Source organism: Hippichthys cyanospilos, chromosome 22 (genome assembly GCF_059441005.1).
Source record: "Hippichthys cyanospilos isolate Australia breed blue-spotted pipefish chromosome 22, RoL_Hcya_1.0, whole genome shotgun sequence".
Lineage (NCBI taxonomy): Eukaryota > Metazoa > Chordata > Actinopteri > Syngnathiformes > Syngnathidae > Hippichthys > Hippichthys cyanospilos.
In genome coordinates this window covers 5,794,439-5,821,909 of record NC_142390.1, presented here as the reverse complement: position 1 = coordinate 5,821,909, position 27,471 = coordinate 5,794,439, and the positions used below count along the sequence as shown (strand labels likewise).

The 27,471-nt window shown below is 41.3% G+C and overlaps 3 protein-coding genes across 5 annotated transcripts in view; 2 read left to right on the top strand and 1 right to left on the bottom strand.

Moving 5' to 3' along the window:
• Nucleotides 1-27,471, bottom strand: part of slc2a13a (solute carrier family 2 member 13a) — a 56,723-nt gene that overhangs the window by 19,575 nt on the left and 9,677 nt on the right. For 2 of the 3 annotated variants that reach the window (XM_088406506.1, XM_088406507.1), the window contains exons 6-8: nucleotides 8,621-9,407; nucleotides 3,713-3,872; nucleotides 1,142-1,350 (exon numbers count right to left, since the gene is read on the bottom strand). In XM_088406506.1, coding sequence (XP_088262632.1) covers nucleotides 1,142-1,350; nucleotides 3,713-3,872; nucleotides 8,621-9,203 — 952 coding nt within the window. In that variant the 5' untranslated portion in view covers nucleotides 9,204-9,407. Of the gene's footprint in view, nucleotides 1-1,141; nucleotides 1,351-3,712; nucleotides 3,873-8,620; nucleotides 9,408-15,981; nucleotides 16,109-16,266; nucleotides 17,796-27,471 lie in introns of those variants that run through there. The other variant, XM_088406508.1, reaches the window with a different exon arrangement.
• On the top strand, nucleotides 11,765-18,818 carry LOC148405641 (solute carrier organic anion transporter family member 1C1-like). The gene is made up of 14 exons (XM_088406505.1): nucleotides 11,765-11,994; nucleotides 12,153-12,227; nucleotides 13,104-13,245; nucleotides 13,320-13,452; nucleotides 13,534-13,655; nucleotides 13,718-13,864; nucleotides 15,124-15,222; nucleotides 15,429-15,677; nucleotides 15,921-16,085; nucleotides 16,252-16,447; nucleotides 16,951-17,116; nucleotides 17,185-17,434; nucleotides 17,804-17,921; nucleotides 17,981-18,818. The coding sequence occupies exons 2-14, from the start codon at nucleotides 12,177-12,179 to the stop codon at nucleotides 18,189-18,191; spliced, it is 2,049 nt and encodes a 682-aa protein (XP_088262631.1). The 5' UTR covers nucleotides 11,765-11,994; nucleotides 12,153-12,176; the 3' UTR covers nucleotides 18,192-18,818.
• On the top strand, nucleotides 19,000-26,479 carry slco1e1 (solute carrier organic anion transporter family, member 1E1). Its single transcript, XM_088406503.1, has 15 exons — nucleotides 19,000-19,697; nucleotides 20,323-20,519; nucleotides 20,664-20,805; nucleotides 21,379-21,511; nucleotides 21,587-21,705; nucleotides 22,233-22,379; nucleotides 22,457-22,555; nucleotides 22,655-22,879; nucleotides 22,974-23,138; nucleotides 23,663-23,858; nucleotides 23,938-24,103; nucleotides 24,244-24,428; nucleotides 25,497-25,561; nucleotides 25,639-25,756; nucleotides 25,836-26,479. Exons 2-15 carry the CDS (start codon nucleotides 20,412-20,414, stop codon nucleotides 26,170-26,172), a joined length of 2,205 nt encoding a protein of 734 aa, XP_088262629.1. The 5' UTR covers nucleotides 19,000-19,697; nucleotides 20,323-20,411; the 3' UTR covers nucleotides 26,173-26,479.

Below are 27,471 nucleotides of genomic sequence, written 5' to 3'. Positions count from 1 at the left end.
TACTGGGTTGCGGCCATGTTTTTTTCACTCCCAAGCTGCACTTTTGCCCTTTTAGAAATTGGACCTTCATGTAGGGACCTCCAAATCGAATAAAAAGAGAAAATTTGGAGGGACTTCCCCAGAACGCGGCAGAATTGTACTTGTGCAGTCCTCCTCCATTCTCCTCTTGCATGAACTGGTAAAAGAATGCCTTGTCTCCTTTTTTTCGTATATAGTTTCTTAAAAATGTCAAACAGGTGAACCTGACACTCATTCACTGCCATTGACGGCTTTAGACGTCAAAGATTGAACATTTTTTTAACTGGTTCGGCAGTGAATTGACTACCAATTTGGTTAGGGGTGTGAAACCATGACGCTGTCGACCTTGGGTATCTCCAAATTTCTTTGACTGTCTCACGATCGATTCATATCCGATTTTGGGGTCTCCGATTCGATTCAGAATCCATTTTGGATCCAAAACGATTGATTTCTACGGTGCAAATAATCATCATACTACTTCCATGCGTTAAGTTTTGATTTGTAAGGAACATGCCCATTTCCACAAAATCAACATGTGGAAAAATGCTATTCTTGTAAGCTAGCCATAATTTGTATAGCTTATAAATTCCGTAAAGTACGTGATATTACGTAATATTAAGTGAAGGAAAGTTGACAATATTGTCATTTGACAGGAAATTGCAGTTCCAAAACATTATGTGGATAAACTGTCGCCCAAATGATGTGATAATGAGCAGCTTAATTGTGAGCACGGGCAAAGCATGAAACGTGTGCAAGTGCGAGCATATTAGGAGCAATATTACGGACAATATTTTCATTCCTCTACACATATGTGCTTTTTTTTGGCACACGCCTACTAATGTCTACTACAGTGGACACAAATGAAGAGGCTATGTCTCAGAATGGACTAGGATGTCCAAAACACATTACACATTTGTAATCCAGCAAGCAAGACTGTCTTTGCTGTAGCGTGTGAATAATGTTCCTTGGCAAGGTCGGCTGTCAGCGAGGGGAACAGCGGGGAACGCTTGGCAGGAACATGTGTTGCGTGCATACGTACACTACAACATTTTCACCGTGTATGTGTCACAATCTTTGGTTTTGCACTGACAAGTTGAAAAAGTTAAAGACAACTGAGTCTCACCTCCTCCGCCGTCCTTCTCTTCCTCCTCGATGCTGTTCTTGATGCCGTCGTACTCCTCGTCGATGTTCTGGTTGCCTCGTATTTGGCTGAGGACGCGCCGGGCCTTCTGTGTCAGCCCGCGTTGAATCAGCCAGCGAGGGCTCTCGGGCAGGAAGAGGAACCCCACAAACTGGAGCACGGCGGGCAGAACCGACAGGCCCAGCATGTACCTGGCGAGGCGGAACGCAGGCGTTCATCAGCGGACCAATCGAATTCTACGGTTTGGACGTGAGCCTTTCCACTTCTATTTTCTTGCAAGCAACGGGTGGCTCATTAAAATTAAAGCCTGAGGGAGAAATGTCAAGACTTAATTTAGACCCTTCTGCGAGAAATTGCCTTAACATTTACTGTGACCCTGCCATTTAACACACATTATACACGGAATAATTTAAACAACTCACAAAATGAGCGGGTTGCCGTAGTGACCTTCTGTGGACCTAATGTATGAATAAATCAAATGAAATCACTGCACTTGGAAACATATTCAAGTGATGTTATATATATATATATATATATATATATATATATATATATATATATATATATATATATATAAATCATTGGGCTGATGACCCTACCAAAATGGCCACCACATATATTCATGCATTGCCTTTGATGGGAAAATTGCCCCTGCCAACATGGTTGCATGCAAGGCTGATAAATGGATACTGATGTCTGCTCATTAAAACCAATGGGCATTTAAAAGTACTCAGCCTGATGCACCTGGCAATTTGGTGACAGAGAGGAGACTACATTTTAGACTAGGTTAAATCAGGATGAAGTTTGGCATCATTTTGGCTTTTTCTTCATTTTCTTCTATTATTATTATTTAGAGATAGACCAATTATTGAGGCCAAAACAATACTTGAATTTTCAGTAGAATTGCTGTCAAAGTTCCCAGCTGTTTGTTGATTTTTTTTTTAATAAAATGTTTATTGAAGAACAGATCAGCATAATGTCAATTTATTTATTTATTTCAAATAAAATTTTAGACAATATGCATGGAAAAATCTAGCAAAAACAACTCGACGCAACCTCGACGCAAAGGCTGCCGCGTTCTCTCCCACAACGGCGCATACAACCATTTTTACGAAAAATAAGACAACTGGCGCAGCTTGACTGGCACCGGGCACCAAAATAGCACCCCGGATGTCAAATCCAAACTCCAAAGTACCTAATTTGCAGTGTCTAGACGGAACGAATGTCACCGCCCCCCGAAACGCGACGCTGATTCACTGGATGATGACAGTGAGAGGAAAATTGCTTTTAAAAGCTCTCTGCATCCACTTTAGCATACAATCAGAGTTCAACATGTCCTGACAAAGAGACTTCTGGGAAATCTCAAAATGACTGGTTAGCGGGGAATAAGAGCGGTAGAGAGCAAGGATTCATTCAAATTTCCCAACAAAAGGCTTTTTTTATTTTTTATTTTTTATTTTTTTTCTCGATGAGCAAGGGGAGCTGCACCTTAACACTAATTTATAATTCAGGAGTTAGTCTAATCGGGGACATGAGGGCTCTACGTGAAGAAGCAACTACGGTCTTTATCTACTTTGACATTTCACAACTCAGCATGGAAACACTCCCAATGGGTTTTTATTCTGATGGGGGGGGGGGGGGGGGGGGGTAAATCATCGCAGATAAGAGTGTGTATTGGGTGGCGCAGATGTGTGACAAATGTTAGGAATTGGTAATATTATATATTATATTATATATATCTCGGCATATTTTGAAAAAGAGTCTCTAGAACACGATTTAGCAAGAAGTTGCTTCATGTTGTAATTATTTTGTTCTCAATTTGAAAAGAAAACTGCACGGGTTTTTTGTTTTGCAAAATTGTGTCACTGATGACAATGCACAAATAGAGTCACTGAAACACAATTTAGCAATGAGGTGCTCCATGTTCCGATTCATTTGTTCTTAATTAGAAAGCAAAACTCCACACTTACATGAAAACACTATCAGTGGTTCATCACTGATGTGTCCTGGTAGCACCTAGAAGTGTATTTAAAAACTATAATACAATTTAGCAATACATTGTTTAATGTTCCAATTCATTTGTTCCTAATTGGAAAACAAAAATGCATATACCTCTTGTATTTTTGTTTTACATAAGTGTGTAACTGATGACAATGCACATCTGCATAAAGCTTTACAACACTTTGAAAAAGAGTCACTGTGACACAAATTAGCAACGATTTGCTTCATGTTCTGATCCATTTGTTCTTAATTTGAAATGACAACTGCACACTTCTACTTCTAGGAGCTTCTTGGACACATCAAGCACTTAGAAGCGTAATATAATTTAGTAGTAAGTTCAAGCACTTAAAAGTGTAATATAATTTCGTAATAAGTTGCTTCATGTTCCAATCCATTTGTTCTTAATTTGAAAAAGAAAACTTAAGGCCATAAAAAAACAGATGGTGTTTGCAGATACCTGCAAAAGGCCAGTGAAAATACCATCCCCGAAATACCTTCTGTGTACTCCTCATTATATGTACTATTTGAAAGCAGGTCGTGTGCGGTTCTGACCTCCATCCATCACGTGGCACGTAGCTGAAGGCGCCGTCCACCAGGCTGGCGGTGAACTGCCCACCGGTGATGAAGAGGGTGTTGACCGTCACCAGCTGACCGCGCAGGTGCGGCGGCGACGCTTCGGCAATGTAGACCGGCACCGTCATGGAAGCGATGCCTGACAAACACAAACAGAACAATCGATGAAGACGGTCCATCAGAACTTTCACGTTCTTCAGACAGCACGATATAAGCTCTGGATAAACACGAGTCTGTTTGTCTACTATTTAAGCAAGAACCAGCTCTATTAATAGCCCGCTTGCTATGCAACCCCCAAACTTCCACACAATCACAATCAACATCATCCCCATTCCTTCCCCTTCTCCCTACCTAAATCATTCTGCCCCGATGGCCTACGTGGCTACCTGTTGCTATGGAAACCTCATCTCAGGAAACGAGCCAGGCCATCTCCAGTCGGGCACCGCATGGTGGCGGGACGACAAATTCGATAACACACAACGAGTGAGAAATGGAGGGAGGAGGATTTAACAAGATTTTTTTTCTCCTCTTCCACCAGGAAAGAGTTTTAATTGTGTCATTAAAAACAAATACACAGTGAAGATGGACATGAACTTGGAGATTGAAGTGGAAAGTTACACAATAATCCAGTCAATCAAATGACTTGGGTCAGACAATATGAATTTCCATTGAAGAACATTCAAGAACAAGCAAGAACTGAAGAAAACTGTTAATGCGTTTGAGACCATTTGAATTTAAAGAAGTTAGGCAAAATGCTATGGGTGGTACTTTATGACCCGGAATGACTTTTAGCTCACTGGTGAGCATTTTCAATAATCACTTAAATCTCTTGACTACTTCCTTTGTTTGAAGCCATTTGAATTTCAAGTTCATGATGTGGATGATGCTTTATGACCTGAAATGACTTTTTAAGCTGATCGCTGTGCATTGTTTTGCATCGCATTTCAAGCGATGTCTGACGTTTCAATGTGAGACCATTTGAATTGAAAGAAGTTTGGCAAACTGCTACGAATACTACTTTATGACTCGAAATGACTTTTAGTTTACCGGTGTGCATTTTCAACAATTAATCACTGACATTTCTGGACCTGTACCTGTGTTTGCACCAATTAGAATTTCAATGAGTTTATGATGTGGATAACGCTTTATGACCTGAAATGACTATTTAGTTATCGCTGTGCATTTTCAAGAATTATTAGTCTGATGTTCTAATGAGTTTGATGATGCTTTATGACCTGGAATGACTTTTTAAGTTCACGGCTGTGTATTTTTAAGCTTGATAAGTCTGACCTTTTAATGTGAGACCATTTGGATTTAAAGAAGTTTGCAAACTGCCGTGGATGAACTTCATGACCTGGAATTACTTTCAATTCACCGGTGTGCATTTTTAACACTTAATCACTGAAATTTCTGGACCTGTGCCTGTGTTTGTACCAATTAGAATTTCAATGAGTTTATGATGTGGATGACGCTTTATGACCTGAAATGACTTTAGTTATCGCTGTGCATTTTCAAGAATTATTAGCCTGATGTTCTAATGTGTTTGATGATGCTTTATGACCTGGAATGACTTTTTAAGTTCACGGCTGTGTATTTTTAAGCGTGGTAAGTCTGACCTTTTAATGTGAGACCATTTGGATTTAAAGAAAGTTTGCAAACTGCCGTGGATGAACTTCATGACCTGGAATGACTTTCAATTCACAGCTTTGCATTTCCAAGAGTAAATATCTAAAATTTCTTGAGCTGTGTCTGTTTGAATTTGGTTTCCAAATTTTGACCGGTACCAATGGAGCGTCTGGAGCTTTTGCACATCATAAAGGGGCCCAAATGTGTTTGCAGTAAAATATGCACAAAAAACATTATGCAGCAATCTGTATTCTCCTCATTAAAGCAATTTCCTGTCTTCTCTGCCGCTTTCACCTCCTCCTTGCCCTCATTTCATCTCACATTCGAATTTCTCTCGCACGGGCGACCGGCCGCCCGTACGAGTGAGCCGCTCGGGCGAGACGGTGACTAATGATCGCGTCCCTTTCACTTCTTTTCTAAGACAAAACACGTATACGCCGATAGCTCTGCCGCCGGCAGAAAGGTCAAAAGTCACTTGACATTTTCAGCAGTGGTAAACAAGAGAAAATCGGGCTGTCTCCGGACGGGACGACGCGATTGCATCATTTTCTGCTTCGATTGTATCAAACGCTTAGCGAGAAAATTTTCAATTCATCTTCCTTGAAAAAAAAAAAAAAAAACACAAAGCATACGTGGTTGTCTGCATTGTGTTGACGTTGTTGTTAAAGAGGTTCGCACAAAAGACATTGTCTTCTTACACTAGCCTGCCAAGCGTCCTGGCGCACACACTCGATCACAGACAAATACTTCACTCCGCCCTCCATCACGGACAGCGACGACGGAGGAAGCTAATTAGGATTCCAAGACAAGGCAGAAGAAAAAAAGCAGAGCCAAGACTCTCCACGATAAAGACGTCTTCAAATCGAAAATGGAATAGAGGAAAAAAAACCTGATGATTTAATCCAGCAGAGAGAAGTAGAAAGTTATGCCCAGTCATAATCAAATTCGGAAGGATCTGTTTGCTCTCAAACGGAGACGAAATGAAAGTCCGGGAAATGAAACGGCACAGATCGATCGATAATGAGGACAAAAGTGCCTGACATGTCCAATATCTTCATCAAAAATGTGACAAATCAAGAAATCAATAAGGTTTTATTGTCACATCCGCTCTGAGCTCATCGGTACGGCACTTATATTTGTTGTCTTATCCATCTCAAAGCTTTTCATTCAAAGGTCTGGTTCCCAGGCTAATTAGCGATAGCATCAAGCTAGCTAATTGTTTTCAATACACATGGTATATTGATTAGTTTCATGACCATTTTCTGACATTTGATGTGTTGCATTTAATGTCAACAACTTCCTCTGCATAAACAAAATCAAAACCTTTCACATTTATTTGTTCAAGAAATGTAAGACCTTTAAACGCAATTAAGCGCATGGCTGTTAATGTTTATTTTACCAATTTCCACACCTACCCAAACAACTCTAATCCACGCCACCTTTTATTTGAAATATGCAAATCGGCTCTTAGGGTAATTGCCTCCTTTCAAGACGAATGCAATTATTTCTTGTCAGTCACGGTAACACGCGATCGCAACGCGGTCGCCGTTTTGCTCGTTTAAAAGGTCATTTGAACAAATTCTGGCCAGGAGATGACTAACCAGAGGCCTTATGTGAGGAGAAGCACTAGCGACAAACGCGGCTCGCGATGTGTGCGACATTTGCCGCTCAGATAAACAGTTTCCTTGACCTTTTTGGGGGCTAGTTCATTTCAAAAACGTTCGTTTTTGTAATGTAAATGTGAGAATGCAATTGACAGTCTGGAGCCAGAATAATAGCGCGGGATGAAATATGTTTCCTTAATAGAATCTCCGGCGGCTAATTGCGGTGCCAGAATGTATTTCCTGTTCCTTCAAGGTCTGGTTCATGCATGCTTGCGTAATGAGCACATCTGCATGGGAAAATATGTGGATGGCGAGGAGCGCAAGATCTGAAATTAACAAGCAAAATGACCTGATGATGGAATTGGTGAGTTCAACCCCCACGCTTCTTTTTCTTTTTTTTTTTTTTTGCCAGCCATCTGCAAACAAACACTGCTTGATTGTGTATATTCATCCTCATTTCGGAACCCATCATTTGCGAGAGGCAAGATGATTAATTTTGTGTTGTGAAATGAGGCATCGGTGATGATCATTGGTGTAAAACAAACATTAAAACAATAAAACAATTCATCCCTGAATAAATAAGGACTGCATGATACAAAAAAATGGATGACATTCCAACATCTGTATAGCATTGCACAACGTCCCTAATATATATATATATATATATATATATATATATATATATATATATATATATATATATATATATATATATACACACAAACACAATTGCAGCATCTGTCATCAAATGGAGGGATTCGATACTGAATGTGCTCAGCGTGGCTTCCAGAGGGGCATGCTGGGACTTTTTCTCTCTATCATGCAACGGTAGCCGAGCGAATCTAATAAAGATGCTATTGATGATAATGGCAAAGACAGCGAGTTGTCTAACAACCGCAGGCGTGCGGTTTGGTGGGGACGAGAATCAAGCTGTGTAATTAGCAGCTTTGCTAATTGCGATTCTCAGGGATGGGGGTGGGAGTTCCAAAATGTTTTTCTCTCCACATGTACTGGTTGTTTTCTTTCAATATCGTGAGTGATAGTTTTCTATTCAAAAAAAGTACCTTAGATATACGCAAGCTACTTTAAATACAAACATTTTAAGTAATTAAGTAAAGTAATTCATCCAGATATTAAAGCTAACTAAAGATTTGTGAGGCTCTTATCTTGTCAATTCTACTTTGTAGAATTGTTTTTGGCATCATGCCACGTCTTTCATTAGCGCCCCCTTGTGGAGTTATCACGAGCAAAGGAAGCAAATTAGTTTAAATCTCGCTTTATTTTGAATGATTGGTTGTATGATTTTTAACAGAAGTGTGGAGTTTGTCAATAACCTCTAAATAGTTATTAGCATTATGCAACGTCACTTTTTTGGAGGAAGGGGGGCAAAATAAAAGTGTAATAGTTGCTAGAGGGATGATTTTTTTTTTTTGGGGGGGGGGGTCTCCCGCAGGATCGCCACTGCTCACCCACATTAGTTCACGATGTTCCTTCTTTGCCTCTATTTTTAAGCTTTATTAGGGAAATAGGCAAGTATTATACGGTTCCTGTTTGACAACGCAATCAAGGCGTCGACGGTGAATGCATCCCCGCAACTTTTTGCAACTTAACTTCGGTCGTCATCGCAATCAAAGAAAGGTGCAAAAGCGCATCTCACCGAGCCCCACTCCGACGACGAGCCTGCCCGCCAGGAGCGCCTCCTTCCCGGGCGCGGCGGCGAGCACGATTCCTCCGACGGTGAAGAAAAAGCTGGCCAGCAGGATGCACACCCGGCGCCCGAAGAGCCCGTTGAGGAAAGCGCCGAGGAGGGCGGCGACGGCGGCGGCGGCCACCGTGCTGGAGATGAGCACCTCCTGCCACAAGGCGCTCAGCTCCATCTGCCTCTTGAGCAGCAGCATGGCCCCGGAGATCACCCCGGTGTCGTAGCCGAACAGGAAGCCGCCCAGGGCGGAGAAGGCGGCCAGGACGTAGACGAAGCCTGGCGTCACATCCTGCATGAACTGCTTGCGCGCAGCCCTCTCCAGGTCCCCGGTGGAGGATGCGGCGGCGGCGGAAGCGCCGGAGGAGGAAGCGCCGGAGCCGGCGGCGGCGGAGGACACCTGCAGGCTGCTGACGCTGGCGTTGGACGGCGCCTTGATCAGACTCCGCTCCCCTCCGTCGCTCGCCTTCCTCCAGCGCTCGCCCATCAGGTTGCTCATACTCCGCAGGTTGTAGTCATGCTCCGCCTGCTTTCGAGACATAAGGGACGATGCGCGACTCCGAGCACTTTCGACGGCACACTGAGCCAAGTTGCGCGCATCTCCTCCCTGTGGTCCTGATGAGAGAGTTCAAGACAGGAGGAAGGAGTGCAGCGCATCCCTTCGTCACCGGCGGCGTCGGCGTGACGCAAGGAGCTCTTCTTTTCAGCGAGTGATGCGAGACACGTCAATGACCCAAGTCGCTGCCTGATGCCAAAATAGAAACGGCACGTGGAGTTAAACTCAAAAACGCGCTCTCATTTAACAGTCACCGACGCATTTTTCACATTTTAAAAGTTAAAATGCACAAATAATAACGCTTATTGTATTTGTGTCAAAAAACAACAACAAATGAGTTCTTTATAACAGCGTGTTTATCCAATTGTGGCGTTATCTCCATGTGAGGATGCTGCCCCCTGCTGGACTTACACTTACCAGGCGCTCAACGTCAAGTTATGAATATTCTCTTAGAAATCGACCGAAAACTAGAACGAGTCAAAACTATGGATATGTAAATATAGAAATGACAACATGTCTAAAGTGGACCCAGATGAAAGGCTGGGTCTCAACAGGTTAGACAATTACTATTACTGTTGATATGATTTTATTTACAATGTACATTTATATATAAACTATATTTCAAAAAATATATCTGGATCTTGATTATTTTATTCCGTGCAACTACTTGACACCATAAAGTCGGGTAAATTCAACCGACATTTTTCGTACCGTTGCTAGTATTGAGCTACTAGCCATAATTCCAGGTATCGGATACTCGCAGAGGCTGCAGATACCAATGATGGAAAATTAAGCCTCATGAGGTACTTGTGAATATTTTTGATCCCTCGAGATGGCGATCTTGGTTGAAAGATAAACACCAGTGCAATAGAAATTGATTACATTTTCACGGCATCTTTGAACCTTGATTGCCATCTAGAGGAGTCCAAAAACATTGCAAGTCTGTCATGAAGCGTATTTTGTCCATTACTAGCAGATACCTAAAGTAAAAAATTGTGTTTTTTTTGGGGGTACATAAATAACATACACAAGTAAATATTATAGTAAGATTTATTTACCATCATTTCACATGAAAACATTTTATCGGTGTCCCCCTTTTGTCCAGCAAGTAGAGACTGATTCAACACATGCAGTCAGTCAGTCCTCAGCATTTTTGATTCGCTGATTAAAAATCATGCTTCCGGGAAAAGCCTTCATGTCCCTCAAGCTCACAACCCCGGCCGACATACTTAAGCGTCATTATTGTCTGCCCGCTCTCATATCGATCGGTCCGCACGCGCTGTACGAGTAATCTCTGCGGACATGCGGCGTGGCTGCACGACTGCCGTCGAATGACACAAATGCACTCTGGAGCCGAGACAATCAGCGCGCGGACCGCTGAGTGCAAAAACGGCGAAGGCGCCTGGTAATGGGCCATGATTGGTCCAGCCAAGTCGACACGAGGTTAAATAAGGCTCAAATGTGCATGGGTTTGATCCGAATGTTTTCAGTATGTTACAGTAAAAGTTAAAAATATAGACTAAAAACCTTTACATGGATAAAATACAACAGAAAACCCATTTTGATGAATTCACCCGCATCCATTGGGAGCTGCACACACCTCTCACTTTTCACAAGGTCTAAACTGTGACCGCACAACCAAGATGCTGCATAGTTACGGATGATTGAAGGCCAAATGGAAGAAAATCTCTTCCCAAGTAGGGCAGACCAATAAAATCATGGTATGCATTTATATAACTTTGAAATAACAACGTTGAATTTGTTATTCTTTTTTGATAATGCCCAAAATAAAAAAAGTCCAATATCACTAATGATCATAAATCATGAACATTACTATTAATCATAATACATTTGAAGATTTTAATTTATTGAAAAAAAAATCAGCTCATTTTGATACTTTACAAAATCATCTCACGGGCCCAACTGTACCCAATTGCGGGCCAGAACCGGCCCGTGAGCCCTATGTTTGACACCCGGCTTTAGAACAACATTTTAAGCAGCGCGCGCTTAAGAAAATAATTTTGCAATAAACTGCTTCCTGTTACACTTAATTTGCTCTTAATTTGAAAAGAAACCTCTATTGTTGCCGGGAATGCTGTGAAAGTCTTACGTACCCCCCCAGATCTGCCGGAGGACACTACTCAGTCATCATAAAATTCAAACGACATCAACCACTGAGCGCATTTGCACCAACTCATCCAAATAATCTCTCCTATCGGCCATTTATGACGGGATATATGATGCTCCGCTGTTTGTAAGCATGATTGGATTAAGTAAGAAAAAGCCATTGTTAGGAAGGATCAATAGGGCAGGAAGGCTTTGTTTGGGCCTGGGGGGCTGGGGGGGGGACGTTCTGCTTCACAAGAGAGGAAGGCATTTGAGTTTGAGAAAACAGCAAAGTAAAAGACACACGCGGGCTTTGCGAATCGGCTTCACGCTGCTGCTGTTTGTTGTGCTGCGTACTTCACAGGGGGGAGGATGTGCAACTGTGATTGCCTGGCCTCTTGTTTGCTCTCAGCCTTCCTGGGCTGGACCTTTAACCAGGTAGAGCCGGCACGTTTTTTTTTTTTTTTCGCCGTGTGTGAAAGAGTGTCGAAGGGGCCTTTTATCAACATGATCAACAAGCGCACATGAGTGGTTACTGATTATAGGTGATGTTATAGTTTGTTTGTGATAAGGTTCGACTCCCAGCGCAAAGTCCTGCCAGGTCCAACAAGCCTGCAGGCTGCTTCTTCACATCTTTTTCAATCCTCCTAGGACCACTGCTGCTTCTCAGGTAAGACTTTTTCTTCGGCTTCTTCCACTAGTAAAGCTAAAATGATGACTCGTCCATTTTTAAATCTTGCTAGGACTTGCTCCTATGTTTTATTTACAGCTCTCCATGCGCGCTCGCGGTTTACGATAAGGCCGTTTATTTTTGGAGTTCTCGCACAGGTTGCTCGAAAACACAGCAGCATCATGAGTGTGGAGTCCACCAAGCCGCGTGATGCTTGCTGTTCCAAACTCAAGGTCGGTGCAAACAAACTTCGACGCTTGTCTAAATAATGCACACGCGCAAAAAACATACAAAAAAAATTGCTCAACTGCAGGTCTCATGCACACGGTTTCCAAAAATGTAAAAAGCCCAGCTTTTTTTTTTTTTATTTTAAAAAGCTTATCTCCATATTATTTGTCTAGCTATTGATCACTAACGCTAACTAGGAAATAAAGGCAGAAATAAATATTTTTTTAGATCATATATATATATATATATATATATATATATATATATATATATATATATATATATATATATATATATATATATATATATATGATCTAAAAAATTTTTTTTTTTTTTTTTTTTTTGTGTGTGTGTGTGTGTTTTTGTCAATAACGTAAAACTACCAGTAATGTCCGCAATGTTAGCCTGGTTATGTAAAAATCCATTACAGTATATACATATTTATATACATGTTTATTTAATCAGCTGACTGATTACCTTTGTACATGAATTACTTTATGTAATCAATTACTTTACCAACCACTTTTAGAACCTCCTTTGGCCAAATATTTGAAAAAAAAAAATCTATAAATACTGTATGTAGGATTGAGTGTATGGATCCAAAAATGAAGATGAAAATGAAGCCGATCGATATTATGTAAGACACTTGTCGTCATCCTGCTGTTGACGTTTTGACGTCATGAGACCGAGCAGAGAGAAAATTAATTATCAAAAAGAATATTGTGAGTTTTGCCATTCAACAGTTGCACGTGTGCATTTTAGCTTCATCCTGATATTTCATCTAAAAATCTGAATATTTTTTTACTTTGTTTCCCTGATAGTGTACGTCCAATATTTACTGATGATAATGATTTTTTTTTTTTTTTTTTGAATCACTGCAGCTCTTTCTGGCCTCTATGGCGTTCGCATACTTCGCCAAAGCTTTTGGCGGCGCGTACATGAAGAGCTCCATCACCCAGATCGAACGGCGCTTTGACATCCCCAGCTCTCTAATCGGGGTCATCGACGGCAGCTTTGAAATGGGTTCGTGTATAAAGACCTTTTCACATAATAATTCCAGACAAAATATCTTAAAGTCGACGCTTGTTGCTTTGAAGGCAACTTGCTGGTGATCGCCTTTGTGAGCTACTTCGGGGCGAAGCTCCATCGTCCCCGACTGATTGCGATCGGCTGCTTGGTCATGGCCGCGGGTTCCTTCCTCATTAGCCTCCCGCACTTTCTGCAGGGCCCGTCAGTACTCTGTTTCAAACCTCTAAAAATCGATTTTTGTTGGTATTGCCCGGAAGTGACTCGAGGTGGTTATTCTTGAAGGTATAAATACGAGACCAGCATGACTCACGGCACGAGCAACAGCACCGAGAGCATCCTGCCATGTTCGTCCAATCACAGTTGGAGCGACGAGGACGAGGCGCCTGATTTGGCAGCCCGAGCGGGTACGGCCGACAACGAACGGTCGCGAGATCGTGTTCCTCTGCAATTCACGCCTTGTTCTTAGATTGCGAGAAAGCTGCGGGTTCCTCCATGTGGGTTTATGTGTTTCTGGGAAACATGCTTCGAGGGATCGGCGAGACCCCCATCATGCCTCTGGGCGTTTCCTACCTGGATGACTTTTCCAAAGAAGAGAACACTCCTTTCTACTTGGGTTTGTTCTGAGTTGTTAAAACTCGTCATTGTTTTCTGATAATACGATGTCAGTTAACTCAATTTTACAACAAAAAAAAGGACACAAGTCAATTGTCTGAAAGTCTGCTAGCTTAATAGCAAGAGATGATGGGAAACACCATGCTAATGAGTAGCACTGATCCTGGAAAAAGTATATAATCTGGAGTTTAAAACAATACTAAGAACTCAGACCTCAAGAAATCACTGCATGTCAAAATTACTGAGTAATCAATGCAACATCCTAGCAATACTTAACCATATTTTTTAATTAAACTCAAGGTCCCAAGACATCACTTTAGGCCACAATTACTGACCTTAAGAGTTAGCGTGTGATACTGTATAGATTCTAAGATGGTAGGTTATTGGTAATCAATGCAACATCATAGCAATACTTAACCATATTTTTTAACTAAACTCAAGATCCCAAGACTTGAATTTAGGCCACAATTTAGAGTTAACAAGTGATACTGAATACATTCTAAGATGGTAGGTTATTGGTAAGCAATGAAAAATTCTAGCAATACATAACCATACTTGGAAAATAAACTCAGATCTCAAGAGATTACTATGGTCACAATTTCTGACTAACTAGTTTGCAAACGATAATGTATAGCTCATAAGTAAGTTATTGATAGGCAATGCAACATTCTAGCAATACTCGACCGCACTTTTAATTAAACAAAGATCTCAAGACATAATTGTCGGTCAAAATTACTGACTTTAAGAGTTTGCCAGTGACACTGTATAGATTCTAACATGGTAGGTGATCAATAAAAAATGCAACATCAATACTAAAATTAGATCTCAAGTCATAACTAAAGGTCAAAATTGCTGACTTTAAGAGCTTTTAAAAGATACTGTATGGATTCTAAGATGGTAGGCTATTGGGAAGTAATACAAGATGCTAGCAATACTTAACCATATTTTCGAATTAAGCTCAGATTTCAAGATCTCACGATAGGTCCCAATTACCGACTTAAGAATTTGCACGTGATATTGTGTAAATTGTAAGATGGTAAGTTATTGGTAGGAAATGCAACATTCTAACAATACTTAATCTTCTTAATCTCAATACATCATTTTACTGTATAGATTCTAAGGTGGTAGGATATTAGCAGCATCGTAGCAATACTCAACCAAGACGGTAGGTTGGAGTTTGGGTTTAGGTTGTAGTTTATGTGAAATCCCAGTAATACTTAATCATATTTTTTTTAATGTATTTTTTCTTCAATATGCCAGCCTGCATCCATACAGTGGGGATCCTGGGCCCCATGTTTGGCTACATGATGGGATCCTTTCTCGCCAAGATCTACGTGGACGTTGGATTTGTGAATTTAGGTGCGCATGTGACACATCATGTCAACCCGGTGTCCCTTTAACCCACTTTGGTGGGTTCGCTTGTCCGTAAAATGACTCCTTATCAGGGTCTTCAGAGTCCATTGCAGAATATTCAGTTAGAGATATTGCGCCATGCTCAATAAAGAGGCTCTATAAGGAGTTAAGCTTTCCTAACGTCGCCTTGTCCAATCGCTTCCTATTGCCAGATAGCGTGACCATCAACTACAAGGACTCCCGCTGGGTCGGGGCCTGGTGGCTGGGATTCATCGCCACCGGCACTATAATCTTGCTCTCCAGTATCCCCTTCTGGTTCCTGCCCAAGTCTCTTCCCAAGCAGGGGCAGGAGAAAGACCGGAGCAAAGGACTAGAGCTCGGCACAGAGGCGGAGCAGGATCATTTCCTCCCGGAACAGGATCACGAAGAGAAAGAGGCAACGTTCACAGAGATGGCTAAAGGTACCAAAACGTCTTCCAGAAGACCACGTTTCAGAGCAAATGTGGGGATTGACATGTTCAATTATTAACTGATATAATCCATAGACCTGAAGTAACTAGCCACCAATGTGGGCAAAAGTTGAATAACCTTCAAAATAAAACCAGAGTCCACTCCCGAACACTTAGATAACTCCAAAACTGGCAGGCAGTTTGTGGGACTCCAAAACCACAAAGATACCTCTAATGCTAATTTCCCATTTTCAGATTTCATTCCATCTTTGAAACGACTCTTCAGGAACAGCATCTACTCGCTGATGATCCTTACCTACTTGGTGGCCGTCAACGGCTTCATGGGCATGATCACCTTCAAGCCAAAGTTCTTGGAGCAAATTTACGGCCAGTCGGCCTCCAAGGCCATTTTCCTCATAGGTACAACGTACACAGGATGCAACCTAATGGGAACAATGATGTTATTGAAGGGAAGTGCGATTGTGTTTCTCAGTAAAGTCATTGTTCGGACGCAATCGACTCTGCGACCAGTTTTGTGTCTGCACAAAATTCGAAATTCTACACAAAATTCCATTCTTTTCTGCAGGTATACTGAACCTACCAGCAGTGGCTTTGGGCATCATTACTGGAGGTTTCGTCCTGAAACGTTTCAAACTGGGCGTGATCGGGGCGGCCAGGGTGTCCATCACGGCATCCGTCTGCTCTTTTTGCTTGCTGGTCGTGCAGGTCTTCCTTCACTGCGAGAGCGCCGAGGTGGCCGGACTCACCGTCACGTACGAAGGGTGAGCGACAAGGACTGTGACATTTAAATCGGCCAAAACGATCGAGCCGAGAAATAACCGATCGCTCTAAATCAATAATCCTGCTCAAAGATTTACATTCCAGCAGATGGCCTTCAAACATTTTCAACAAAAGACTAGGTTGTGCTGAAATGTAGCACTTCCTGTCTTCTTCTTTCAGATTTATGCATTCAAATTAGTGTGTCGCCATCTAGTGGTCAATAGTAAAATTACACCTGTGAGCTAGACCAAAACAGCTATTAACTATGAAAGTATATTCCATCCGTCCATTTTCTAAAGGTGCTGATTGTCACAAGGGTCACAGGCTTGCTGGCGCCTAACCCAGCTGACTTTGGGTAGTAGGCGTGCGCCGTTTTTGGGGAGACTTCCTTGGTCAAAATAGAATCTTTTTTCATTTCCGTCACTAATCTGGAAGGTCCTCCAAAAAATAGACGACAACTGTCAGTTTGATAGTCCAATCAAATGTCTAATCTCTCTCGCGCCAGAATCCCTGACGTGTCCTACAAGCCGCAGACGTTGTTGTCACAGTGCAACGCCGGCTGTTCCTGCTCAATGAAACAATGGGATCCGGTGTGCGCCTATAACGGGATAACATACGTCTCTCCCTGCCTGGCTGGCTGTCAGACCTCCACGGGCACCGGAAAGGAGATGGTAGGACCGAAAAGCGTTACCGTGACAACAACCATCATATTGCGCCTCATTTCTCTCCACTTCTGCAGGTTTTCCATAACTGTTCTTGCGTTACTGAAATGATCACTCCGAGCCAAAATACATCAGCGGTGTTGGGCCAGTGCTCCAGAAAAAGCGGGTGCGACCGGATCTTTAAAATCTACATGGCTCTGTCCGTGGTGGGCTCCTTCATATCGGCGTGCGGGGGTACCCCGGGCTACATCGTGCTGCTCAGGTCCATACAACAAGACCTGAAGGCTCTGGCTTTAGGAATGCAGACGCTGATAGTAAGAACTCTGGGTGAGTCATCGGCAGAGGTGCCGAAACGTATTTCCACTGTGTACTGCCGCTACTTTATTTAACGGATTTAATTGACCTGGAACCAACGGATTGCCAATAGATGGTCACGTGATTCTCCACAATTTACCGTAATTAGTCATATCAGTGGTCAAGTATTTCAAGTTTGTTCTCCTCTTGTCACATATAAAAAGATTTACAGATCGGAGCAGGCGCACCAAAATCCCAGGGCCTACCCAAAAGATTCATTTCACAAAAATACCACAAGACGGCGCCAAATCACTTCTTTCTATTCGACAAGATTCAAAACAGTCGAGTTTTTTTTATACTGTTCTTAAATAAAATTTACAACTTTATTTATTTATTTTACAGGTGGGATACCCCCTCCCATATATTTTGGGGCCCTGATTGACCGCACCTGTTTGAAGTGGGGTACCAAGCAGTGCGGGGGCCGCGGCGCGTGTCGACTTTATGATGCCGACGCGTTCAGGTACAACAAAATTTTAACGCAACATTAAAAGGATTTACAGCTGTATAAATACCTTCCAGGTGGACATTCATGGGCTTAATCACTGGACTGTACCTCCTTTCGAATATGATGTGGGGAGGCCTCTATCATAAAATTGTGCAGCGGCAGAAGAAGTTGGCACTGAGGGAACAAGCCAAAGAAAATGGACTCGAGGAGAATGAAGTGAATGGACGTGTTAATATCAATATTGCCCAAAACAAAGACAACGCAGACAAGGAGAGCACTATTTAAATAACGCCACTTTTTTTAAATCCTATTTTTATTAGTTCCTAAAAAACGGAATTTAAAAAAAAATGCTGTTTTTATACTCAAAACGATCACAAGAGAGCTTTTATGGGCTTCACTGGACTACTTTGGCACAGTAGATCTAACAAGAGCTTAATGTATGTTTGAGTTGTGTATTAAAGTGGAGTGAGATGCAGTAGGAAAATGTAAAAAAAAAAAAAAAAGAGGGGAAGGAGAGTGGGAAAGAACTCTCAAAGGTGTCATATCCTTTATTTACTTCGTCAGAAATCCTGTGTGTCGCTGCCTACAGATTTGTTACATCACATCATTACACACGCACAGACACACACGCACAAAAACACACACACACACACACAAGACTTGAGCGCTTCAAACTGTAGCATCTCTGTAATTACTGTTGATAATTTACATAATATTTACTAATGCAAATGCACTTCATCTTTTGTACGACTGTATGGATTGTTTCCTTAAAAAAAACAATCAAAATTGTTTTTCTACGTTTTTTTTTGTTTCACCATAAACGTACTGGCCCGCAGTTTTCATTTGCATTCAAAATTTATCACCTTTTGTGAGTTTTGGCCTTGTCTTCTTCACTAATATAATTTAATGATACTTTGTTATTAGTCGTGATGACCCACATGACTGTTTTGTATTCCTGGATAAGACATTAAAATGCTTCGAACATGTGCAGTGCCTGCTTTCACCAGCAGGGGAGGCACTATACTAATCCACTAACTAAAACACACAGTCCCTGCAAAATTAAAAATACATTATGTATGTGTGTGTATATGTGTGTGCGTATGTATTTTAGAGTTTAGGGAATCAATACCACTCTCATTGTGTGAAAGTTTTGTCTCAGAATGTGAACATTCTTAATCCTAATCCTGGAATTTTTGGAGCGCAAAGCAGACTTTGTGGTTACTTTAAGGGTTTCATGTATTTTTCTTCATTCCCCTCATGCAATTGTGGGCAGATTTTTGGGCTCACATTTGATTCTTCAAAAAGGAAGAGGCGCCAAGTCATTTATTGATGAGGCTGATTTTTTATATATATATATATATATATATATATATATATATATATATATATATATATATATATATATGTGTGTGTGTGTGTGTGTGTGTGTGTGTGTGTGTGTAGAAGCACAGTACATACTGGTGGGAATCAAAGAGAAAAAAATTTGCGAATCATGTGTCAGTGGATTTCCAGTATTTAAATTGCTACATTTTAAAGTGAAGTTCTCGTGCAGTATATAAATAGATAAGTTATTGCACATCAGAAGTTCCTAATAATCAGGCTGCTCCACCTCCCCTAACTTGTTGCTCTGCCCTCCTGGAGGAGCTTGCATGCCTGCGGAATAAAAATGTGCACAGCCTTTTGTCCTGCGCCACAAGTGACTCTGGCTCGCCAGTCTGTTTTTATTCCCGACATGGCCGGCAGCCTCAACGGGAGGGACAGTCCCCTGAAGACGGATTGAGGATGGACTAGGTACTGGATTTTATTTGTTCAAGTGGTCCGTTGATTTCTCGCAATTGTTATTTGCATTACATTTATGTGACACGTTTTAATGAATCCAGATCCATTCAGATTTTGTAGATGCATTCATTCAATGCCAAAGACGGATTTTTACGTCTTGCTCAAGAGTGGAGACTTTCAAATCCTAGATGCGTATTTAAAGATTTTTAGTGCTTGGGTAAAAAAAAAAAGTCAGAAAATGCCTGGCAAAATGCCTGTGGTGTTCTCGATCAGTAGTTTTTCAAGTTTTTCCATGTTATGACGTCTCCAGGATAACAATGACATTATTAACTATTTGATAAACAAGAGTTTTAATCCTGAGTATGTTTTAGAATTTAGATTCTTCAAAGTCAAACATCGTTTGTTCAGATGACAGCTTTTCTCATCATGTTATTCATCTTCATGATGGGGATGATGCTTTCGAGCCGGATTCGTTTACAGCCGCGCATCATTAAAAGTTACACGCTCGAATTTGCCGAATTAGCTTTTAGCTTTTAGACAAAAACGACAACCATTTTACTTTCAAGGATGATGTAAAACTGAATTGCATTTACTTAGGTGTCTAAAATCACCATTCAACCTTTAACTATGCTTTTAGAGGGAACATCTCCTTTGTTTCTGAAGAGGAGGCCCAGTTGAATTTCAATGCGGAGCAGCAGGTGAAAGTGGTGAAAGCCTGACTTAAAGATGGGGGAAACGTTTGAGGACAGAGCCAAAATGACGAGCCAGCAGGCGCTCTACGACTCCACCGAGGACGTTAGCGGAAAACGCCGGCGAGGCTTCTCGACGCTCAAGGTATCGCTTGAGCTTTTCAGAATATGCCAGCGGCGTTCGTTTTCACGATCGCCATACCGTTCGCGTTGAAAATCGACAATTAAAAACAACAACTGTATTGGAGGGTTTTTGGAAGTGAAAATCATTAATGGCGTCATTTTCTAGATGTTTATCGTGGCGCTGTCCTTCGCCTATTTCTCCAAGACCCTGGTGGGAACCTTCATCAAAAGTTCCATCACGCAGCTTGAGAGACGTTTCGACTTGTCCACCTCCCTTGTTGGCCTTATAGACGGAAGTTTTGAGATGGGTAAAACTGCATTTCTCCTGCTTTTGTTACATCACAATTGGATTACCGTATTTTTCACACTATAAGGCGCACCGGATTATAAGGCGCACCCTCAATTAATGACATATTTTAAAACTTTTTTCCATATAAAAGGCGCACTGGATTATAAGGCGCATCCTCAATTAATGACATATTTTAAAGCTTTTTCAATCAATATAGTAATACTCAAAGTAATAACAATAATAACTCAAATAATAACTCTAAAATCTCAATAGCATAATAACTCAATGTCAATATAAGCAACCTTGTTCAACTGTAAACACACAAAAAAAACAGGTAAAGCTTACTTTATCATTTCATTCCCCATCTACGGATCTCAATCTCAATATTGATCCATATATAAGGCGCACCTGATTATAAGGCGCACCATCAGCTTTTTAAAAAAATTAAGGCTTTTAGGTGCGCCTTATAGTGCGTAAAATACGGTACTTTTGTTAGGAGGCAGTTCCTCCTTTGGTGTGTCCAATTGGTCCAAAATACAGCTGATCCTCTCTAATTGGGAGTAATATTCTCTGCGTATTTTCATGGCGATAGGCAACCTATTGTTCCTAGCCGTGGTCAGCCATTTTGGCGCCAAGATGCACCGACCCAGGCTCATCGCGGGTGGATCCATTCTTATGGCGGCTGGGGCACTTCTCACTGGACTGACGCACTTCTTCATGGGGCCGTAAGGAATTTTAAGGGTACATGTGTAAGAGACACTAAATGGACACTCGAACGCCTCATTTGTTTGTTTTCACAGCTACAAATATGACACGGTCATATCCGCCTTTCAAAATGACAGCATGACAACCATCGCCTGTGTCAGTCCTGAGAACAAATTGAGCCGCTGGAACGAAACGGGACAAAACGCAAAACAAGGTACAGCTCCCGCGCCGCTCCATCGGGGATTACTTTTTTTTTTCTCCTACTGAGCACGAGCGGCCGCCGAATTAAGCTTCTTACAGATAAGGGAAAGGAGTTAGCAAATATTTCCTTGGGAATGTCAATGCCCGGGCTCAATATCCAAATGTTTGGAAGAAGCAAAAACAGAGATGGATAAACTCAAAATGCTGGCGACATTTCAAGTATTCCAGGAATGCCACACCGTGTTTTCCAAAGGCTTCTACTGAAAGGTCCAGGTGGAAACACAATGGCAAAATAGCAACCCGTACAACAGTTCCAAAGCATATCTCCTAGTCCATAAGTGTCAAAAAAACAGTCCTTGAGGGTTGGTATCCTGCAGGTTTTGGAGGTTTTCCCCCAAAACACACCTGTTTCGATTGATTGGGATCATTTTCAAACATCAAAACATGCTGGATACCGGCCCTCGAGGAATGGAGTTTGACACCGTTGCCAATGAGAAAAACTTTAAAGCACGTAACTTTCTGCTCATCATTTTTTTGCAGCCTGTGAAAAGGAGTCCAGTTCCAATATGTGGCTCTATGTGTTACTGGGGAATGTGCTGCGGGGAATTGGAGAAACTCCCATCACACCTCTGGGCATCTCATACATTGACGACTTTGCTAAAGCAGAAAATTCCCCCTTCTACATCGGTAGGCGCCGTTTCCTGATCCGTTCTTCTGAATAGCGCCATCGGAAAATCAAGATTTTTGGCTTTCCTGTTTGGCAGCTTGTATTCAGACCATCGCTCTGCTTGGCCCTGTATTCGGCTACCTCCTTGGGTCCTATTGTGCCAACATATACGTCGATATTGGATTTGTTGACATGGGTGAGTCTGAAATGCGGAACAGCTTTACTGATGGTTTGTATACACATTGTGTATACAGTACGCCTTAGTAGACCATTAAAAGCATCTATTACCTCCCAGAAAGTGTAACCATCTCCCCCACTGATGCCCGCTGGGTGGGAGCCTGGTGGATGGGCATGCTGATATCCGCAGTCCTCCTCTTCCTCGCCGGCCTTCCCTTCTGGTTCTTCCCTCGCTCGCCCGAGGTTGAACGGGCCAAACCCGAATCCAAGCAAAAGAGTTTATACGCAAGAGCTGATTCCCCCGACAGCAACCCCGATGAAAAGGTCGCAAAAATCTCAAAAGGTTTGATGGAGCGCCACAAGTTCTCAAATAAAATCATTTCCCGGCCGTCCTCACCACAATCCAACAGGCTTATACTCTTTTCCATCTCCTAAAGGGTTCCTCGCCTCGTTGAAACAGCTGCTGTGTAATCCCATCTACTTCCTGCTCATGTGCGGCAGCACTCTGAAGTTCAACTCCATTGTCGGCATGTACACCTTTAATGCCAAATATATCGAGCAGCAGTTTGGACAGTCGGCATCCAGAGCCAACTTCCTCATCGGTAAAACAACAGATTCGTGACTCACCGACTGATTTATGGCAGATTTATGGATGCGGGTACTTGTAGACTGCCCAGACATGGGTGAGATGCGATACAGTAATAACAATGATATAAAAGACCGAGCATGAAAGTGATGGAAGCCACTCATCACCGGGACTGTCGGTAGCGACTGACCAACGATGATAAAAAAGCCCGAAAATCTTCGAGGTTGTTCAAACGGGTGATTTGAGGCACATGGAGGATTTATGATGTTGAGTAGTTCGTTTTTAAAGTCGCAGGTGGACAGATTTGTGACTTGAACATGCCGCCGCGGGAGCTCTCAGTGTATTTCACCAGGAAAGGTCAAACTGTCCTGTTCTCACATAATTGATTCGAGGGACATAAAAAGGATTTAGTGACATTTAGTAACATTGCGCAACAGGATTCTAGTTAGTAGTCTTCTTCTGATCGTGTTTCTAGTAGATCAAATGCTAAATGCTAAATTAGCCACTTAAACTCCGTTTTTTTTCGGTTCGAATTTGCAGGGGTTCTGACACTGCCGGCGGTTGCGGCGGGGATTTTTCTGGGCGGCGTTGTGATGAAGCGATACAAGCTCACCGTAGTTTCGGGGGCTCAGTTTTCTTTCGCCGTGTCCCTCGGAGCCTATCTCCTCATGTTGCTCAAGTTTGGTAGCAAGTGCGACAATCTTCCTGTGGCGGGGCTCACCATCTCATATAACGGGTCAGTACTAGTAGCCGTCATCGTTTCTGGTATTGCTTGACAGCGGAATGTGTCATTTCCTGCGCACTTTCGCTTACAGGACGCTGGGAGTGTTACGCGGGGACCAAACTCTCTTCTCTGAGTGCAACAAAAACTGTTCGTGCTCAGTAGAGGACTGGGACCCGGTGTGCTCAGACAGCGGCATCACGTACATTTCGCCATGTATGGCCGGCTGCCTCAGCTACAGCGGATACGGCAAAAAAACAGTATGCTCCTATTGCGTAATAGCCCCCCCTAAAAAAAAAATCAGATCTGTGAAATAATTTATCTGCAGCACAGTACGGTGTTGCTCAATATGCATTCCAAAGACCAACTTTTGATAAGAAAATATACCGACCACCAACAGGTGTTCCACAACTGCACGTGCGTGTCCACTTCCTTCCCGGCGGGCAGCAGCACGTCCGTCAAACTGGGGCAGTGCCCTAAAGCCAAAAGCTGCAGTCGAAGTTTCAGCTCCTATATGGCCGTGTCCGTTCTCAGCGCTTTTATCAGCTCCCTGGGAATCACGCCTGCTTATATGGTCATTATAAGGTGGGATTTTGAATTCTAAACAAGTTTCAAGTACCGTATTTTCCGGGCTATAAGGCGCACCGGTATATAAGCCGCAGCAGCAAAATATGAGCAAAAAAATGATTTTTGTCATGGGTAAGATGCACTGGACTATATACTGCAGATTTTTACGCAAAATTATGGTGTATAATTTGTTTTGGTTGTTTACTTTTTTTGTAATCGTCTTCCAACTGCAACATCCTCTCTTTAATAGACTGAACATGCCAGCATGGATATCTTTTCAAAATCAATATTTTAATGGCATCTCTTTTGTTTTGCCTTTGTTTGATGGTTTAGTTTCGCGAACATGAGAACACATTCTACATAATTCGTACCCAATCATAAATACATAAATAAAATAACAAATAAAATCACATATACTGTGTTTTGTATATAAAACACAAATTTACCCAAAATTTTATACATTCTCCTATTCAATATATATATATATATATATATATATATATATATATATATATATATATATATATATATATATATATATATATATATATATATATATATATATATGCGGCTTATCTGTGTGTGTTTTTGTTGTTGTTGTTTTTGCTAGCCCCCAGCAAGCTAATGTGTGTGTGTGTGTGTGTGTGTGTGTGTGTGCGTATCTATTTGAGGTGTCAATTTATGGAACTACTATCAAATAGAACTGAAAAAAAAAATATATATATATATATATATATATATATATATGTATTTAAAAAAAAAATATATATATATATATATATATATATATATTTTTTTTTTTTCAGTTCTATTTGATAGTAGTTCCATAAATTGACACCTCAAAAAGATACAAACACACACACACACACACACACACACACACACACACACACACACACATTAGCTTGCTGGGGGCTAGCAAAAACAACAACAACAACAAAAACACACACAGATAAGCCGCACTGGGCTCAAAACATGAGGAAAAAGTCGAGGCTTATAGTCCAAAAAATAGGATACGTAATTACAAAATATTCCATTTTACATAGCTAGCAATATATGAAAATGGAATAATTACTGTCATTACAGATGCATCTCCCCGCATCTTAAATCCCTTGCCCTGGGTATGCAGACGATGATTATTCGAACCCTTGGTAAGAGTCGATGATAAAATCCGCACGATTTTCATCGAGGGTTCCGAATTTATGACCGATGACTTTTTTTCCTACAGGTGGAATTCCGGCGCCGATTTATTTTGGGGCGTTCATCGATTTGACGTGCCTGAAGTGGTCGGTTAAAAAGTGCGGGGGCAGAGGGGCTTGTCGCCTTTACGACGCAAACATGTACCGGTATGACATTATAAATACTCTGCATGAAAACATTTGATCGGAAATATGTCTATGAATATGTCCCATGAACTATTTTCAGAGTTATCTTCCTCGGTCTGGTCTCCGGTATCAGCGGCGTCTCGTTTTTCTTCACATTCGCCGTGATTATCCTGCTCCGAAAGCAGTTCCAGAAGTGGGAGTATGAGCCCAACCCCCCCGAGCAAAAGGAAAATCGCATCCAATCAGGAGTGACGGAAGATCCGACGGTCTCGGAGGACGTCGGGGGGGTTCCCAACAATGCCTTTGCTCCTGAATGTAGCGCACAAGAAGTCGTGGAGAGCAACCACAAAGTGGGCCAAAATACCCAAGCGGAACATCCGGACAAGAAAGTGACTATCGTGAAAATAAGTCACTACAAAACGAGCCGATCCAAATGAGCTCCTCTTTTTTTTCCACCTCCTGTATGCTAACGCTAACGTTAGCGACGTTTTTGGAGCAGCGCGAGGAGACATTTCCCCCGCCGAGCACAAATAGAACTTGCCATTAAACCCAACTGAAAAATTCCCAACTTGTAGAATTTTGGAAGGTAGCAACCCAGAAGTGACAGCGGCTACCTCATTTGCTGAAGTTACAAAACGAGAGTCATGTGACTTGCGTGTGTTAAAGATGATGAAAAAGGCTGCTGTTCAAATGATGCACAGATGTCTTATTTTTATAGTATTAAAGCAGAGATGTGAACTTGTATCGGATCTCAAACGATGATTTCCTTTTATCCATTTTCTGAATTCGCCACCACAGGCTGCACAGGAGCCGGAATCGAACCCGCGACCTCCGCAGGTGAGGCGGATGTGCTAATTGATACGCTATTATTTAATATGGTCAGCTATTTATGCCTTTCATGATATACAGTATCTCTCTCTCTCTCTCTCTCTCTCTCTCTCTCTCTCTCTCTGTATATAATAAATATATATATATATATATATATATATATATATATATATATATATATATATATATATATATATATATATATAAATAAATATATATATATATATATATATATATATATATATATATATATAAATAAATATATATATATATATATATATATATACATAAATATATATATATATATAAATATATATATAAATAAATAAATACATAAATATATAAATAAATATATATATATAAATAAATAAATATATATATAAATAAATAAATATATAAATATATATATATATATATATATATATACACACATTTTTTTAAAATGTGATTTGTATTTCTAGCTCACTTTGAAACAAAAGTAGGAATTCAACTACTTTTACACGGGTGCACCATTACGCTAGCAAAAAGTCCAGCTTGCTACTTTGTCATCAAGCTTCCGAACATCGCAAATATGTTTCACCCTTCCAAACATGGAAATTCTTTTTTTCTGCACTCTTTCAACATTTATTGTGAACCGAATGACCGCGTTATCACACTTTCTCTCCAAACCGGAACTTTCAGTGGCCTTGTTGGATTACACAAGCTCATTAATGTGCCCAAAGTGCTTATACATGAATGCAAAACAGATATGGATGCTATATATGTACACAGACTGAAAAATGCGGTGAAAATGGCATATTTTTGCATATTTATTACATCACACCTAAAGCACAGCATTAGCCCACATGAACAAGGTCATTTTCATTTCCATTATTTCAATACAATAATCTGTTCTATGCGCAAGTCTA

Excerpts from the sequence above, each read along its gene's own strand:
- LOC148405641 (XM_088406505.1), top strand. The coding sequence starts at position 12,177 with ATGAGTGTGGAGTCCACCAAGCCGCGTGATGCTTGCTGTTCCAAACTC. Across the intron at positions 12,228-13,103 it reads CTTGCTGTTCCAAACTCAAG|CTCTTTCTGGCCTCTATGGC; the intron begins GTCGGTGCAAAC and ends GAATCACTGCAG. Across the intron at positions 17,435-17,803 it reads GCTGATAGTAAGAACTCTGG|GTGGGATACCCCCTCCCATA; the intron begins GTGAGTCATCGG and ends TTTATTTTACAG.
- slco1e1 (XM_088406503.1), top strand. The coding sequence starts at position 20,412 with ATGGGGGAAACGTTTGAGGACAGAGCCAAAATGACGAGCCAGCAGGCG. Across the intron at positions 21,512-21,586 it reads ACGCACTTCTTCATGGGGCC|CTACAAATATGACACGGTCA; the intron begins GTAAGGAATTTT and ends TTGTTTTCACAG. Across the intron at positions 21,706-22,232 it reads GGGACAAAACGCAAAACAAG|CCTGTGAAAAGGAGTCCAGT; the intron begins GTACAGCTCCCG and ends ATTTTTTTGCAG.